General features: G+C 51.0%; 8 protein-coding genes across 8 annotated transcripts; 4 read left to right on the top strand and 4 right to left on the bottom strand.

The window, feature by feature from the left end:
- Window positions 1–883: 883 nt before the first annotated feature.
- On the top strand, window positions 884–1,607 carry TGAM01_v205201 (hypothetical protein; the record flags this gene model as incomplete). Its single annotated transcript, XM_018803409.1, has 2 exons — window positions 884–971; window positions 1,099–1,607. The coding sequence occupies 2 exons, from the start codon at window positions 884–886 to the stop codon at window positions 1,605–1,607; spliced, it is 597 nt and encodes a 198-aa protein (XP_018663447.1).
- Window positions 1,608–2,708: 1,101 nt separating this feature from the next.
- On the bottom strand, window positions 2,709–3,596 carry TGAM01_v205202 (hypothetical protein; the record flags this gene model as incomplete). Its single annotated transcript, XM_018803408.1, has 1 exon — window positions 2,709–3,596. One exon carries the CDS (start codon window positions 3,594–3,596, stop codon window positions 2,709–2,711), a length of 888 nt encoding a protein of 295 aa, XP_018663446.1.
- A 1,239-nt stretch (window positions 3,597–4,835) lies between these two features.
- TGAM01_v205203 (hypothetical protein) lies at window positions 4,836–5,340 on the top strand (the record flags this gene model as incomplete). The annotated part of the gene is made up of 2 exons (XM_024549595.1): window positions 4,836–4,877; window positions 4,969–5,340. Coding segments are annotated over 2 exons (414 nt in total), but the record flags the coding sequence as incomplete, so codon positions are not given.
- Window positions 5,341–5,577: 237 nt separating this feature from the next.
- TGAM01_v205204 (hypothetical protein) lies at window positions 5,578–6,845 on the bottom strand (the record flags this gene model as incomplete). The annotated part of the gene is made up of 6 exons (XM_018803407.1): window positions 5,578–5,666; window positions 5,729–5,906; window positions 5,959–6,077; window positions 6,135–6,435; window positions 6,507–6,722; window positions 6,789–6,845. The coding sequence occupies 6 exons, from the start codon at window positions 6,843–6,845 to the stop codon at window positions 5,578–5,580; spliced, it is 960 nt and encodes a 319-aa protein (XP_018663445.1).
- Window positions 6,846–7,290: 445 nt separating this feature from the next.
- Window positions 7,291–7,660, bottom strand: TGAM01_v205205 (hypothetical protein; the record flags this gene model as incomplete). The annotated part of the gene is made up of 2 exons (XM_018803406.1): window positions 7,291–7,500; window positions 7,565–7,660. 2 exons carry the CDS (start codon window positions 7,658–7,660, stop codon window positions 7,291–7,293), a joined length of 306 nt encoding a protein of 101 aa, XP_018663444.1.
- A 2,125-nt stretch (window positions 7,661–9,785) lies between these two features.
- On the top strand, window positions 9,786–10,614 carry TGAM01_v205206 (hypothetical protein; the record flags this gene model as incomplete). Its single annotated transcript, XM_018803404.1, has 2 exons — window positions 9,786–10,061; window positions 10,129–10,614. 2 exons carry the CDS (start codon window positions 9,786–9,788, stop codon window positions 10,612–10,614), a joined length of 762 nt encoding a protein of 253 aa, XP_018663442.1.
- Window positions 10,615–11,985: 1,371 nt separating this feature from the next.
- On the top strand, window positions 11,986–13,022 carry TGAM01_v205207 (hypothetical protein; the record flags this gene model as incomplete). Its single annotated transcript, XM_018803403.1, has 2 exons — window positions 11,986–12,321; window positions 12,375–13,022. 2 exons carry the CDS (start codon window positions 11,986–11,988, stop codon window positions 13,020–13,022), a joined length of 984 nt encoding a protein of 327 aa, XP_018663441.1.
- Window positions 13,023–13,497: 475 nt separating this feature from the next.
- Window positions 13,498–16,068, bottom strand: TGAM01_v205208 (hypothetical protein; the record flags this gene model as incomplete). Its single annotated transcript, XM_018803402.1, has 3 exons — window positions 13,498–14,460; window positions 14,515–15,672; window positions 15,736–16,068. The coding sequence occupies 3 exons, from the start codon at window positions 16,066–16,068 to the stop codon at window positions 13,498–13,500; spliced, it is 2,454 nt and encodes an 817-aa protein (XP_018663440.1).
- Between the last annotated feature and the right edge of the window lie 127 nt (window positions 16,069–16,195).

Consider the following 16,195-nt stretch of genomic DNA (forward strand, 5'->3'; position numbering starts at 1 on the left):
GCAGCTTCACAGCAAAAAAAGTTTCTCGCGGCAGTGGGCACGACAGGCGTCGGTTCGAATCTGGCTGCTTCAGGAATTTTTTTCGAGATGCTGCGAAGTCGAGATACGTGCTGCTGGATGTCTGTGATTTGCACGGGAGTCAGTTCTCAGCTGGTTTTGTCGGGAGAAGTAATCTGCAGCGCTTCTTTGCAGATGAAAATGAGAAAAAATGAACCGAATCGTCCTCTGGTTCTGATTTGCGTTGTTTGAGAGTTTGGTCGGTCCGCCGGCTTAAACTTCGGCTAAACCTTTACACCATGTTGCCATGCCGCTGCACCAATATGCTTTTTCCCATCGCCGTATGCGTCACACTCTATCCAGACCGTTTGTTTTCATCAGCTCCCAGCGTAAATATTTACCTAAACTGTATAGTCCGAGGCTGTGCAACCCAAGACGAAAAAGAAAATCTCAAAATAGGATTGATCCAAGGATTACCTTGGCATAAGCATCACAAAGACATCCCGACACTCCCCGGCTTGTGATTCGTACCTCTTAGTAGCTTCAATTCCCCCGCTTTACAATACCCATTTCCCCGAACTTATACCAACGGGACCAGCCGATCTGGACACTTTAAGAGCAATACCGGTTAGCTATTACGGGGTAGAAAAGGCAGCAGCGTAGACCGGTGAAATAAGACGTTTATCATGGTCTGATGTATGTGTCTCATTAGTAAATTCTCCGATTCCTTCGTTTTCTGGAAGGGTAGTTGATTCGATGCGTCTCCACCAGCTCTAGTATAAGAACAAGTAGTCCATCTCGCTCTTAGACAACAAGTTCATCGACTACCTAGCTTCACTCATCATATTCAATCGTAATATCTCTAACTCAAATAATAATTGTAACAATGGCTGCTACAGGATCCAGCTTCACCTTTTCTTCCCCGGCAAATACCGATGTCTGGAAGAAGCCCCCTTCTCACGACGTCTTCACTGGTTAGCCTCTCTCTCTCCACATCCTATACTACCTAATAACTCACATCCAACTCCTTACTTCTCATTCATCTGCCACCTCTCAACAGCTATTCGTACAAGTCAATATCACTTACTAACTCCAACACAGCCCCCTACCACTCCCTCGCCAAAAACCCCTTTTCCCAATTCCAATCCGCCTCCCTCACCTTCACCACAACCTACACCCACCAATTCGACCAAGCCGGCCTCCTCCTCCTCCTCACCAAACCTTCCTCACCCTCCACCCCGCGCAAATGGATTAAAACCGGCGTCGAGCTCTTCGACGGCCAATCCCGCCTCTCCACTGTCTGCTGCGACAACTGGGCCGACTGGAGCGTCGCCAACGCCTCCTCCGCCGAGGACATCAAGGCCGGCCGCAAAGCAGTCACCATCCTGGTCGAGAGGCTGGATGCTCATGACGGTTCGTGCCTCTGGGTGTATCGCGTGGATGGCGAGACTAAAGTGCCGATGAGGGAGATTTGCTGGCCGTATGGGGAGGATGGTGGCAAGGGCTGGGAGTTGGAGATTGGTGCTTTGGTGGCGAGACCGACGAAGGATACTGAGGATGAGCTGGAGGTGAAGTTTCAGGACTTTGAGGTCAAGTGGGATACAGCCTAAGCTTCACAAGATCGTTGTAATTTAGAAGCCAATACTTGCAGTACACTCAACACAAAGTCATTCAGATTCACAATCACATTCACGAAAGCAACCGACACAAAAGCATGAGGTGCAAAATTGTCTCATTAACCTCAACCCTGACCGCGGAATCCAAAAGTCAGGGAGGACCGCTAGCGACCCTATAGAATTAGATTTTCTCTTTTTTTTTTGTTCCATTTGGCTTGCTTCAACGCCCCCAGGGCTATGCAGCGTTTCTCATGTCCTTCGTCAAAACAGAAAGATGAAGAAAAGTAAGAAGTAAGAAAGAAAGGGAAGAACATAAAGTTTCAGAACCATGCGCTCTGTTTTCCAATCTTGTCCCGAAAAAATGAACCTTCTAATACTTGACCTGTTCAAAGTGAGAATAAAAGCATGAGAGAGAAAATGCTTTGTCCCAGGTGAATGTATTTTCTTCCAATTTATCCCATTTCCCAATATTTGCATCCGAAAGAAACAGCAATGCTGAACCATAGAAAGAAAAACCTCGAGCAGAATCCCATTCGAAAAAAAAAAAAAAACCTTCCGGGCTGTCTGTCGCTTTCCATCTCTTTTTTTTATACTTTTTTTCCGTCCTCTTAATAGTGCAGGATGTTTCTATAAAAGAAGCCCCTGATCTTATAAAGCACACCAAAGAGGACGCAATGCAGCGCCGTAGTAAGAAAAAAGCAGTTCTTTGAGTTGAGACTTGAAGTTAAGCAAAAGCAATGTGAAAAAAAATGCACACACTCCATGCAATAGCAGTCCGTATACAAGAAAAAAGGAACAGCGGTCCCATGTAAATAGACGCCTCCCATAATTCGCACTCAACAGAACGTCCAAACGGGCTAAAAGTGCAAGAAGACAGCGATCAATGCAACATGGCACATAAACCAAAGCTGCCAACTCCTTGCAAGAAAAATGTCGACAATGCTTGCTAAGAAGTCTATTGATCCGCTTTCTCGATTTTGAAGCTTTTTTCAATTTTTTCTTTTTAAAAAAAAAATTCCATCCTTCGCTGCCCCAACGGCACTGCGCTCAGCCGGGTCACCGAAGGCTTCCGCCATTCTCATCACCGTCGCTTCATCATACAGTCTTTGGAGTGCGGCCATTGGTAACATCAATGACGTCGTCCAGATGATTGCACATGGCGACGAAAAGGTCAAAGAACAGCTTGCTGCCACCCGCCTCCATCTCGGCCTGCATCGTGCCGCTGCGCTTAAACGTCTTGCGGCAGCGAATAATCAGGGCCAGGTAATGGGCGCGCAGGCGACTGTCCGAGTCCGGCGTGTTGGCGTAGGCGTACTGGGCAGACCGCAGGATTGTGCCGACATCGATGCCGGCCTGCAGCCCCTGCTTGCGGAGGGCCAGACGCTTCAGCTCCTCGAGGCCATACTTTTCTGCGGCACAGTAGATGACGGTGTCGCGCAGGATCTCGGCCCCAATGCTGGAGAGGTAGACGGCCGCATCGGACGCCGTGCCTGCGTGGCCGCCCCCGATATCAGGGTTTGGCGAGGGCTTCTGAGGAGTCCTCATGCGGTCCTCGAGCTCCCACGAGTTGCGGTGCCGGTTGTGCACCAGGCGGGGATAGTAATCGCCCTTGTAGAGATACTCGAGGACGGCAGAAAAGATCTCGGGCTCCTCGTCAGGGAGGGAGATTCTCTTGTTCATGACATCCAAGGATTCCCGCTTGCACGCCGCCTCGAAAAAGGGCGACTGGCTGAGGACATCCTCGTGCGCGGCAAAGAGCCGTCCCTCACGGCCAATAGTGAGGGTGACAATCGGCGAGGGAGTGATGTTGATGGGCTGGGCGCGTGCCGCTTCGTGCTCTATGTGAGAGATCTGCAGCTTGGACACCTTCGCCTTGACGTGCTCCTTTGCGGAGGAGCCTCCCGACTTCTTCAGCCGGGCCGCCTTGTCGACGCGGTTCTGGCTCTGGGGCTGGTCCTGCGACCGGAACGCGCGCTTGAACATATTGGCGGGGATAAACTTGAAGTGGCTAAAGAACGAGGCGTCTTGGTGGCGGTGGTGGTGATGTTGATGCATAAGACAGAAGCGCTCTCACACGTATATATCTTGACTAATAAGAGAGCGACGAAGTAAAGGAGCGAGCGAAGGATGGAGAGAAAATATGCCTTCTTTTACAAGAAAAAATGAGTTTAATGAAAAATGAGTGAATGACGCGCAATGAGTAAAAAAAAATTGTCGGGTCCGGGGCGCGAAAAGACCACCTTCTTATACACCAAAGTAGAAGAAGATGCTCTCTTCGCGAGGAGCTTTGCGACCCTATCTGGCTTGCGTGTGGGGAAGGAAAAGAAAGAAAGGAAGAAGAGGAGAAAGAGACGATTAAGAAGCCGGACTCCACTATATGTACCTCCTCCAGACAGGTACCGATTGACCGTGAATCTGACGGCGAGAATGGGTGTCTCAGCCACGGCGGCAGCCCGCGGCACGGCAGGTACCCAGTACTTGGGACGCCATGCAAAGGATACCGGCGCGCGGGTTGCGGACACTTGGCGCTGGCCCATGCAGGTCGACATCACCGAGTGGCAGGGCTGGCCAGATGACTGGCTGCGAGCCTTGATTTGGGGGACATGCAGGCCACGCAGCCAATTGGAGGGCCAAGCGGTGCATTTGCCCCTCTCGTCACGCAGCAGTCAAAAATAGAAGAGAGATAAAGAAAGGAGGGCAGCTGGGCGTGGGATGGCAGGACGCTGAATAAGACAATGAGACAAATCACCGGGCACCAAGTGTCGTGAACAAGAGCACGCCGAATCGGAGACGTGTCTCGGTCAAGGATGCGCTCCCTGCATCTGGACTTACAAATGAATACCAGTACCTCGACCCCAGGCATATCTCAGGGCATACTGCCACAATTACCCAAGGTACTTCAACTTGAGAAGAGGAGATTCAGTCATCAATCAATCCGAGCCACCCTCATTCGTCTCTCCTACTCTCGGCACTCTATGGCTGTTTACTTCCATCTCGTCAGTGACGCATACAGTGCTACTGACCCTTATCATACCGTGCCTGTTGCTTTACAATTGCAGCAAGCCTTGTTATGGCACAATAGCAACAGCTCCCTCCATCGAAGCGACCCACTACAACAGTCTAACAGACTGTTACATCTTCCGTAGTATAGTGGTCAGTATGCAAGCTTGTCACGCTTGAGACCCGGGTTCAATTCCCGGCGGGAGAGAAGATACCGCCAGCTTCGAACTTTTTTTGCTCTTTTTAGCTGTATTGTGCGGTAGTGTAAGTGGATGATATGCCAAAATGGCCTCTGTTTCTTTTTCATGCCTGCTGTCAGTCTGTAATGGCGTGCACTCTATTGACGGGGCTCCAGACGAGGCCTCCCTCCTGGAAGGTACCTCTACTACGTGGTGGCCGCCAACCCCTCATTCAAAGACGTAGGGGCCATGTACCTGTGACGTGTTCCATGGAGGGGTTGAAGTGCCTTGAAGCGCCTCGACTTCGCGCAGCCTCAGCTTTTTACTCGCCCAGGGCAACGTTTCGTCCCCTGCGATGCCAGCGATCCAAACGCCGTGCGCCACGCATCCAAGCAGCATCAATCTTGACGTACATGTTGGCGGGGAATATCAAAACTACAGGGAAATCATATGATCAGACGATCTGGGCGTGTCAACGTGTACAGGCACACCCAGCATTCTCCAGTGGGCCGTTTCAACATCACAAATATGGGACAGAACTGTTATAGGCAAATTAGAGGTTGCGGATTGTTCTAGTCAGGAACGGGATCGGTTCTAAAAATGGTTCTAGGTTTAATCAATGTTCCAAAACTGCTCTCCCCACTTTGACAGCTCATCAGTTGCGCCTTTTTCATAGGATATCGGTCTGCGGTCTGGTCCCTTGATGCGTCACTCGCCCACAAGCACCCTCCGATCCAGGTCGACTCAAGGAGTCACCATCCTTACCCCTCCATTGCGTATTGCATCTAGGCCCCTAGCGGGGCTTCTTGTAGAATGACGCGGGGTCGAGTGAAAGACTCTCGGAGGCCAATGAAGCCCTGCATGAAGACGAAACCTGTAGCCATGGTTAGCCGTCGACAAACACGCACTCAACGCGGTAGGTGCCAAGGCCCTTACAGATGGGAGCCAGAAGCACAAAGCCGATGCAGTATGCCACCACCGCTTCTTGGGAGCCAACCTGGGCCTCGTCGAGCCAGAAGAACGAGTACACGTTTGTGGCTGCATGTCCGATGGCGGCCCAGCCGAGGAAGAGACCAGCGAATACGAGGAGACTAAAGATGTGAGCGCCGGCGGACTATGGAATTGTCAGTTTGGAAGCATGTCATTTCTCGCGTGATTCAACTCACAAATGGCCGTTTGATACTGTTGAGCCAGAATATCTCAATGACCATGATAACTGACACGACCAAAAACAAGTTGAGAATGCAATAGGTCGCGAACCACCCTTTGCCAAAAATGTCACTGACTGGTCAGATGTCAGCAAGCAGCTCACTTTTGTCAGTGGCCATACATGTTTGCTCACATGGTTCAGCTGAAGCTCGAACTTTTCCTCCAGACCAAAGCTCTTCGTCGCTTGACCCGTCGTCAGGATTAGGATCGCTGCCCGGTGCCGTCGAAAACTTGTGCGGTCGTGTAATGAACCAGTAGATTACTGTATTCATAAAGGCAAAGACGACCGTAGTCGTGTAATACAGAGAAAAGTAAAATTGCTTGCGCAGGCTGGCCAGGTTTCGGGGCAAAGACATGAAGTTGATGATGAGCCACTCAAAACTTCCATCTACTTCATCCCGATCAGGAAAATACAAATGGGTGAAAGTCCAGCACTGTGTGCCCGAGACATGTTAGCCATCCATCTGCGCTATTCGACACAAAAGCACTCTTCGTGTCAACCTACAAACGTCATGAAGTGGTAAATAAAAACCATGACATAGCTGATGATGGCAAAGTCGAACCAAAGTCGAGCATTGGTTAGAGTCGAATCAGTCAGCTCAAAGTTCAGAATCATGCAGCCGGTGGCAATCAGGTAGGCAAGGATGAGGCCACGGAAGAAGACGAGCGCGTTTTGCGGGATCCAGTACCAGGGAGAATGGCTGGCGCGGAGGAATACAGGCTACACATATCGACAGGGCCTGATCAATATTCCATTCAGCAATGTTTGACGGAAAGGTGCACTCACATGGTCCTGTAGAACGCCTGAGCGATCCCTGTCGACGAGTAGAGGCGCTGACTCCATTGTTGATTGCGTTGTCTGACAGCCAGAGCAAATGATGTGCCAGGCAAAGAGGACAAATTATAAATTGTAGAAATGCTCCAGCGAATGGCTTTCCGTCTCGATGAATCGTGGGACTAACGAGATGGATGCGGAGTGATGTATGTGATAGGGCTTCTGGGCAGCAAAAAGAGGAAGACGATGTATGTGTATTGTCGAAGCTGTAAACACGGCAACGGCATTTGAAGTATCTAAGGCATGTGCCCATTGGGAAAGAGAGCTGTGGCAGAATCCAGAATGCAGAAGGTCCAACCACTCCTGCGGCATGCCCTGTCGACCAAAATGAGGAAGGAGATTCCAGCCAAGAGTGCTCAATTTTGGTTTGTTCTTATTAATTCTTTGTATTTTACAGTGTTATACATGAATGGCGCCGCATCCGGGCGCTCCAGACAACAGCAGATGAATCGCCTCAGTCTTTCCTCTGATGAGCACTTTCGAAGCCCTCCTTCTGCATTCCCTCGCAGCCGGTCAACTTGCCCGCCCACTCCTCCGCTCGGCCGTAGCCCTGGTTGGGATCTCGCTGTTCGCCCGCCTTCTTCATTGCGGCAAGACCGGCTTCCTTGTCGTGGACTCCCGAGTCGGTCCATGCTTTGGAGCCGCTGATACTTCCAACAGCCGCCTGTAAAAGCCATGTTAGCACGATGTGACGAGCATTGGGTTTAACGGAAGCTATGAACACCCACCTCTCCGACGCCCTTGAGGTACTGGGCATGGCCACCCATGAGGCCGGTCTGCTGCTCGGGATTGTTGTTGCTGCTGTTACCGCCGGGGTTCTCCATTTCGAATGATGTCTACACCTGATTGTAGGGTAATGTGGTAATTCGTGAATGACTTTATGTGACAATGGCACAGCTAAGGTAGTTAGGTTTATTTCAGATAATGATAGTGGCAAAGAGCAGCAGAGAGCAGGGCATGGCGTATTAATACCACGGTCCAGCACAGACTCTCCATTACCAGCGATGACATCTTCCTTTGATGGCGTCCATGGCAATGACATCAACCCCCGCAGATCGAGCTTCTGCCATCCCCAAAACCTTGAGAAGCTGCCCGCGGTACGTACCGATGCGACCTGAAAGCTTGAGCGGGGCCGATCGCCGAGTCGAAAGCGCTAATTGGCCCGTGCGCCTTCTGAGAGCCACCATGTCCAGATCGTGTTAGAGCTCGCGTGGCTTCAATTTCCATGTGCGATTTGGCCAGTTCAACACCAAATCCGTTGCCAATTCAGCACTGCAATATACCCAGCACTTTCACAATTGCGGCTGTAATTTCGAAATAGAGGACCCAACATGTTTTCAGGCCTCCAGAACCCGCGGAATATCGCCGCGCAGATCATGAACTTTGGTCTGGTGCTGTCCACGGCATTCATGGTGGGTTGCGACTCTGCTGCCGCATATCCATTTCAGGCGGCGCATTGTGACAACGAGACAGAGAAATATGAAGCTGACTTTTATTTGTACTTTATAGATGTGGAAAGGTCTCTCCATCGTCGCCGATTCTCCCTCTCCGATCGTCGTTGTCCTCAGTGGTTCCATGGAACCGGCCTTTCAACGAGGCGACCTGCTCCTCCTATGGAACCGCGAGCTATTTACCGAAACCTCAGTTGGTGATATTGTCGTCTATAATGTAAAGGATAAAGATATTCCAATTGTTCACCGCGTCGTACGGAAATTTGGCCACGGGTAGGTGAAAGGCTGGTTCGACATATTGTTACATGTTTGTTTACGCTTTTCGCAGGGACAAGGCGCGGCTGTTAACAAAAGGAGACAACAATGTTGCCGATGATACCGAACTGTGAGTGGCCCCTTCTATCTCACCCTACAAACTGTAATCTCTTCGATTTGTGGTTACTGACTGTGATTCCCCGGCGCAGGTACGCCAGAGGGCAAGACTACTTGGAGCGCAGCGACATCATCGGCAGCGTAGTAGCATACGTGCCGTTTGTGGGCTATGTGACAATTCTCCTCTCAGAATACCCATGGCTGAAAACCGCCATGTTGGGTATAATGGGTCTGATGGTGGTACTACAGCGGGAATAAGACACGATACAATAAATGGAGCATATATGCGAATATGAAAGAAATATTTTAGAGCCGAGAAACTGGTTCGGATCACGATGCTCGAGATACACGTATCTATCTACCTTGTGACTGCAACAGACTTACAGTTTTAGGCGCCCTCCGGGGATAAAAAGCGGCAGCGGCATGGAAATAAAAATCCAGACTGCGAGGCTGTGCTGTGCCTCGAGTCCCGGCGAACCCACCCGCTTGGGACTCGCGATCCTCGCGGTTCGGCCATAGCCGCGCCGAGGATCGCAGCTGCGGCAAAGAAGAGATTTGCTTCGTCTTCAGCTCTGACAGCCTGACGATGCCGCCCATCCAGTTTTTTCTTCTCCTAGGCGACGACTCCATTTCCTAGCCGCATATCGGTAGGCTGCGGTAGAGCCAGGCCGCACGCAAGGAACCGTTGGATCATGGATGTGGATCCTCCTCGCCACTATTGTCGTGGGCTCGTCGCTAGCACCAGCAGAATGATACACATGGGGGCCTTGGCTAATTTCCCCTGCCGCGATGCGTACATGCGGCAAACCACCAGCGTCTGTGCTATTTATTAGCCTGGCTGCCAGCCCTCACCTGAGTCTGAAGGAATTTTCTTTACTCTTGAGTCACTCGCTACGTCGTTCGTTTTTGAAGCAGCGCAAATTTCGCAGCCCCCAGGCTGTGTTATATACACTCGTTCTTTTTTTTGTGCGCCGTTTTTGGTCACAGCCAGTCGTTTTTGAAGACATTCGTTTTGCGCGCTTAATCTCTCAACCAATATTGCGATTTACACAGCCTTTTCTAAGAAATCACAACGAGACAACACATTCGCCAATTTATTTTACTCAAACCAAAGACAATCTTCACCATGGCTTCTCAGCAGACTCCAATGGCCGAGAGGGCGGCCCAGCAGAACAACCTTCCTGAAGAAATGATTGCGGCGGGTTTCCAGCCGTATTACCAGCCTTATCCAGGCCAGCAGCAGACCATTGCACCCCCTCCGCTTGAGACGAGCAAACGCGCCGAGTTCACCAGACTGGGATTCTTTGGTACTGCCCTTCTTTTGGGTATTATTGGCTTGGGTCTTTCCCTGTCGTCTATCGGAGGAAGCGACATTAGCGTTGCTATTGCTGCGTTGCCTGCTGTATGTTTTTACCCTCTTTTCTTCAAGAAATCCCATTGAAAACAAACTGACTTACACTTTGATACAGTCTGCCCTTGCCACAATTTGGAGTTTGGCCGAGGTCATCACCAGAGCAGTCCGGAAATTCAAGAGGGGCATCCACCCCGGCGCCCACGTCGGCGTCTGTCTCATCATCTGGATGATTGCCAGCATCACTGGCGGCATGCTCTGCACATATGTCGCTCTGTACCGCGGCTACGATGACGACGAAGAATGCAGCTTCACCACCACCGACGGCGAGGGCCACGTATCCTCGTACGACTGTGCGCCTCGGGATCCTGCTCCTAAGGGCAAGATTGTCGGCTCCGCGGTCATCACCTGCATGCTGTTCGCCATCAACTTTGGCCTCTTCATCGACGCCTGCATCCAGACTCACAGGCGCAACACGGCCGCCAAGCGTCCGATCATGGTGATTGCGCAGCCGCCGAACTGGCCTGCTGCACCTGTGCAGATGCAGGCCCCTGCGGCCGCGGCGAAGGAGCCTGTGATTAGGGAATACTACGCTCCGGCTTGAAAGGGAAAGGGCCGAGATTTGCTTTTCACGATGAAGCGAGAAGGGGGAAGAGTATCGGGAATGGATTGATTATGCGTTTATACCTATGGTTTTTTTTTTACACAACGAAAATATGATTCTATGAAACTTCGGCGTTGGCTGGCCGTGTTTAGATAACGTATACCTCTGTAATGATAATACCTCTTTGCAGGCTATGGCGAAGCCTGAAACTGCAAAATTTTCCCGTAGCAGCTGTACCCTAACTAGCTTGCTCCCCCATGTTTGACGATGTATCAGACAGATACTCCTTTTCCTCTTCTGACATACAAGCTACCGGAAACATGACAACTTCAACTGACAACCAAAGCCTGTGATAGTCTCAGACTCTAAAGTTTAACCTTTTTATAACCTTCTTCACCACACGCTGATCCCTCCAAAGCAATTTACAGCTTCTCCACAAGGAGCTGCTTTTCGAGTTCCAGTCTCTTACATCAACAACAATAACAAGCCTCGGCGAATTCCATCCTCAGACCCATAAACCCAGCATGCCAAGTAAATTAACTTCAACAGCCATCATCCGACTCAATCAACTCTCCCACTCGCACGGGCCTTCTGCTGCCTATTCACCCTTCCAGCAACGAAACCAAAATATCTCCACTAATACGCTCATTGATCCCTGTCCAAAAAGGGCATCCAGCAATAATTAAGCTACCCCCTGGCCCCTTGCCAAATCGGGAAATAGCCGAATAGGCTTACAAGGTTGTCCCCTCTTTCTGACTTGACCCTTCAAATTCTGGCTATTACTCAAATCGCACTCTTAGCCAATAGGCGTACTTGACTACGCAGAACGCACCAATCACGGCATTCGTGTAAGCAAACAGGGGGTTCCTGGTTCGCATTAGGTAGGTTGTCTAGTTTTCGAAAGATAGCCACTGCATACGAGTAGTATTTCCTTATATTAGCGAGGTGGTTCTAGCCTGGAAGGCTGAGTCTCTTTTTTCTTGGCTTTCTCTCCTGTTAGCGCTTTTTTCGTGCCAAAGAGTCGGGAACCGCGAAGACGCTTTGAAAGAGACCTGTGCCGTGCTGCCTGGCTTGTGCTTCTTCTTCTTTTCTTCTTCTTTTTTTTTTATTCTTTCCCCCGGCACTCGGGTTTTGCTCTCTGGCCAGTTGTCTCTCTCTTTTCTTTCTTTTTTCTGTCTTGCGTTTGAAGCATGAATATTTAAGTCGGCTGTCGCGATACCCTACTGCGAACTTCTTCTTTCCGTGCGCCTGGAATTATCCATTTCGACGCCCAATCCACTCGTTTTTAATCGCCTAAATATCCAATAATCTCAGTCTCTCGCTCAACTATCTGCCCGCCTAATATCATTAATTCTGGAAAAATCAACCACAATGGCTTCATCCTCCCAACAACCCCAAATGGCCCAAATCCCACCGCAAACCGCCCCTGCGCCAGCACCAGCGCCCGCCATCGCCGCTCCTCCACCAGCGCAAATGTCTATTCCCGCAGGATACCAGCCCTATCCCGCTCCCATGGCCTACGCTCCCTTCCCCGTCCAGCAGGCCTATGAGTCGCCCCGACCACCGCAGAACAAAATCTGGGAATTCATCAAGCTGGGCCTGCAATCGCTGTCCTTCGTCCTCGCCGTAGTGGGCGTCGGCCTGGGCTTCAGCACGCTGAACTACGTCTTTTTCGTCGACACCGTCGTCATTGCAGCTGCTCCTCCTGTAAGATTCACTCTACTGTAACTCTTTATATTGATAACAACTAAACATCCCAGTGCATCGTCGCCATCCTCTGGTCCGGCGCCGAACTCATCACCCGCGCCATCCGCCGCTTCAAGGCCGGCATCCACCCCGGCGCCCACGTGGCCCTCTCGCTCATCATCTTCCTCGTCGCCGTCATCCTGACCTCGCTCTTCGGCCCCTGGTTCCAGAGCTCCTGGAACGACAACTACGACGACGACGACGGCCAGGACTGCTCGTACCACTACAGCTCCTCCCTGGGCGATTATGTCTACAGCTGCACCGACAACTCCAATGACCCGGAGGTGATCGCCTCGAGGCACCAATTCCGTCACGAGAGGAGCGTTGCGTATGCTGCCGCCATCATCACGTACATTATTGCCGTGATTCACTTTACTCTCTTTGTGGGCGCTTGTATTGATACGTCAAAGGTCAATGCTGCTGCTTCGAGACCCATCTATGTCATTGCGCAGCCGCAGGGTCTGCAGGCTATGATGCAGGGCTGGCAGCCACTTCAGCAGGCTCCGGCTGAGACTGAGGCTCCTAGGGATGTAGTGGCTCCTGCTGAGACAGAGGCTGAACCTGAAACCGAAGCTGTCACTCAGAGCAAAGGAAAGGGCAAGGAGCCGATGCGGGGTGGCGACGTTGTAGAGCATGATGCTCCCAGTGGCTCACAAGCATGAGACTAACACGAATAAGAAGATGAGAAGGTGATAATGTTAGTCATGTTGGAAACGAGGAAATGTTGGAGAGTAATAGTGTGTACATCGAGAATGCGGAGTTGGTTGGCCTCGTCGTGTTGAAGATACCCGTATAGTCACATACATAAGTCTCTCATATACCTGTAGACGCATTTAATAGACACCAATTATAATACCATAATATCCTATCTGCCATATTTTCACAAAAATAATATCACCATGCTATACACCCAATATACACCGAGATCCATAAAGAAAACGAGGCACACAAACACCAAAACCCAGCAAATCCTACATTTTCAAGTCATCAACCCATGGGTATCCATCCCTTTCTCCAAACACCACACTGCCTTTCCTTTTACCTTACGTGGAGACCGTGATACCATCATTTATACTATTACCAAGTGGCATTCCAAAATATCCAGGAAAAATTTAAACAAAAAGAAGGTCCATGTCTTCAAAGGCCGTCTGAATCTTCCCAGCGCCTGGCGACCAGCCTGCGCACCTTCTTGGGACTGCCAGGGTTGGCATGAAGCCGAGGGCCGTCGCCGACCTTGAGACGCTCCAGCTTGCGGTTGAGGCTTAATACGCTATCAGACTTTGGCTTCAACGTAGAATCTCCTCCACTGGCCATGGAGTAGTCTTCGCGCTCTTCCAGTGGCTTCCGCTTACTTGGGCTGCGGCTCCCCATCTCCCTCTTGAGAATCGTATTTTCGCGCCGCAGACGCTCGACTTCTTGCGTCAGATTCTCCACCAGAATGTTTTCTTTGTCGAAACCTTCATCAAAAGTGGCACTATCCAGACTGCGCTCCAAGATGTCGACTTTGCGGTCCCAGTGCTCTTCGTGTCGCTCCTTTTCGATTTGCATCGATGCCTTGAATCGAGCGAGTTCGATTGCAAGGCGCTGCTCGAATTCAAGAGCGCACTCTTCTCGGATCGCGGCTTCAATGTCAATCATTCGATCCTCCGCACTAAGGAGATGAGCCTCGGCCGCAATCCGAGCCTCGCTCTGTATATCAATTTCGCCGCGCAGCTGCTCAATCTCGTCGCTCATCCTGGCAATCTCCAGCGCGGCAATTTCCATTGTAACTCTCTCCTCGGTAGCAGAGACGGGTGAAAAATGGCTTCTCACCGAACCAAAGCCATTATTGCCAAACGACCTCGGCGTGCCATGCCCGTTACTTCCCATACCGCCGCTGAATGACGGAGCACGGGGAACAGTCACCTCCCGGGCGAGAGCGCTGTACCGAAGGATCTGAGAAGTTGCGTTGAAATCGCCCAATGGATCTGCTGTAACAATCATGACACCTCTCTGAGGGTTTCGTTTGGGAAGATGATTATAAGTTGTTGGCGCCGAAGCAAAGGAGTTGGTAAAGAGGATCTCTGTGAGTTTGCACTGTCTGTAGGGAATGACGTTGGACTGCATGAATGATTAGACATTGGTAATTAGAGAGAATGGACAACAATAACTCACTTTACTAGACCCGTTGGCTTCGCTTTGAGCCTGCAGACATTGCCCAAGATACATGAGGCTCTCATTAATCTTCCCCGCCTCTGCCAGAGTTGCGCCCTGGGTCTTTGCGTCCCTTGCTCTCTCACTCCCCGCAAGATCGACAATTGTCAGTTTGCTGCCGCTCCAAGAGTTGTTTCTCCAACCATAGGATCTCTTTTTGACCTCGAAGCAAAAGAAGCCGTGGCTCCTGCTAGAGACATTATTGCTTCCTGTGCTGGCCACTCGCCTCTCCTGCAGACCAGTCTCCAGGACCAGAATGGCTTCTCTGACGTCGGTACAGACTACTTTCCGGAGTCCGGCAACCACTTTACGGTCAGGGGAATGCTCGGTGGGCTTGAAGAGAAGGGGTCGGCGACGGAGCTCCTTAGTGGACGGAGATTTGCTGGCTGGGGTGAGGAGGTCGTAGATTCGATCGTTGTGAACTTCGTACATGGATACGACGACAACATATTCGGCGGCGGGGTCGCATGGCACCACGAAGTCGCTAACATCCGGACCACTGGGAAGCGACATTAAAAAGTTCGAATGGCGTCGTAGAGTTCGTCTTTGGCCGGAGCTGGAGCCGATGCTGCCAAAGCTTTCGTTCTTGATATCTTGTTTAGCAGTTGTCTTCAGTCGGCTTGTTGCAGTTAATGACATGAAAGGTCTGTCCAACACCCGCTTGGATGGAGAAACGTTGGCAATCGTAATCGACTTTGTTATTCCCAGGGACTGCTGGGCGGAACTATCCTGTTGCGCCTTGCGCTGGAGCGTCTCTTCGGTCTCACTAACAGGCTCGACACTTTTCGGGCTGGCTGTGGCTGAGTCGGGAAAGGAGCCGGGCATTTGCTGTGCGCTGGCAGCAGCTTTGCTGGGGGTGGTCGGTTTACCAAATAAAAGGGCTGGTTGTGTTCGTACCATCATCGGCGTCGTTGATCTCTGTATGGAGTCTCCGCTCATGGTATCGAGAAAGTGCGTTGCCGTGACGAGTGTAGATTCAGACGCATCGCAGGCTTGTAGAGAATCGAGGGTCGGCGACTGGGCTGATTCGACCATGTTCTCGCTGATCGATCGGAAGATGACATCGATTGCGAGCTGAGCGATGCCTCGCTGGTGTCGGTTGCCGAGAATCGTGTGTGTCTGTGCCAAAAGTTAGGAGACAAAGTGAGATAGCTTTGCATCGTCTGCTGCCATTTGCCATACCTTGCCCGAGCCAGTGACTCCGAGCGTCGCAATCACAGCATCTGTGCCGTCACCACCTTCGGGTGCCAGGATGCCTTCGATCAGCGATGAGGTATCTGTACAGTGGAACACATCCAGCTGGTCCTCATCCTCCTCGAATATCTGTGTGAAGCCAAACTTTTCAACGGCTTTTCGTCGATCCGGCGGCGGGTTCAGTGTGATGTGCGTTGGATGCGGGCTGACTTCAGGCTGTTCAACGTCGAGAATGCGTTCGGATTGTGCGCCTCCTGGATGGGGCGGCCTTAGGCGCAGGAACACCTCAAAGAGGTGTTGGGATCGCGGGATAGGATCCATAATAATATGAATAAATGTAGACCGATCGGCGGGTATGAATGAAAGAAAACGAATGCAGGTGAAACAAAAATCACAATGATATATTCTACGCTTTGGTGGATATGGCGACTAAATTGATCCCCAGGCA

The sequence above is a fragment of the Trichoderma gamsii genome, assembly GCF_001481775.2.
Source record: "Trichoderma gamsii strain T6085 chromosome Unknown Scaffold_16.2, whole genome shotgun sequence".
NCBI classification, from domain to species: domain Eukaryota; kingdom Fungi; phylum Ascomycota; class Sordariomycetes; order Hypocreales; family Hypocreaceae; genus Trichoderma; species Trichoderma gamsii.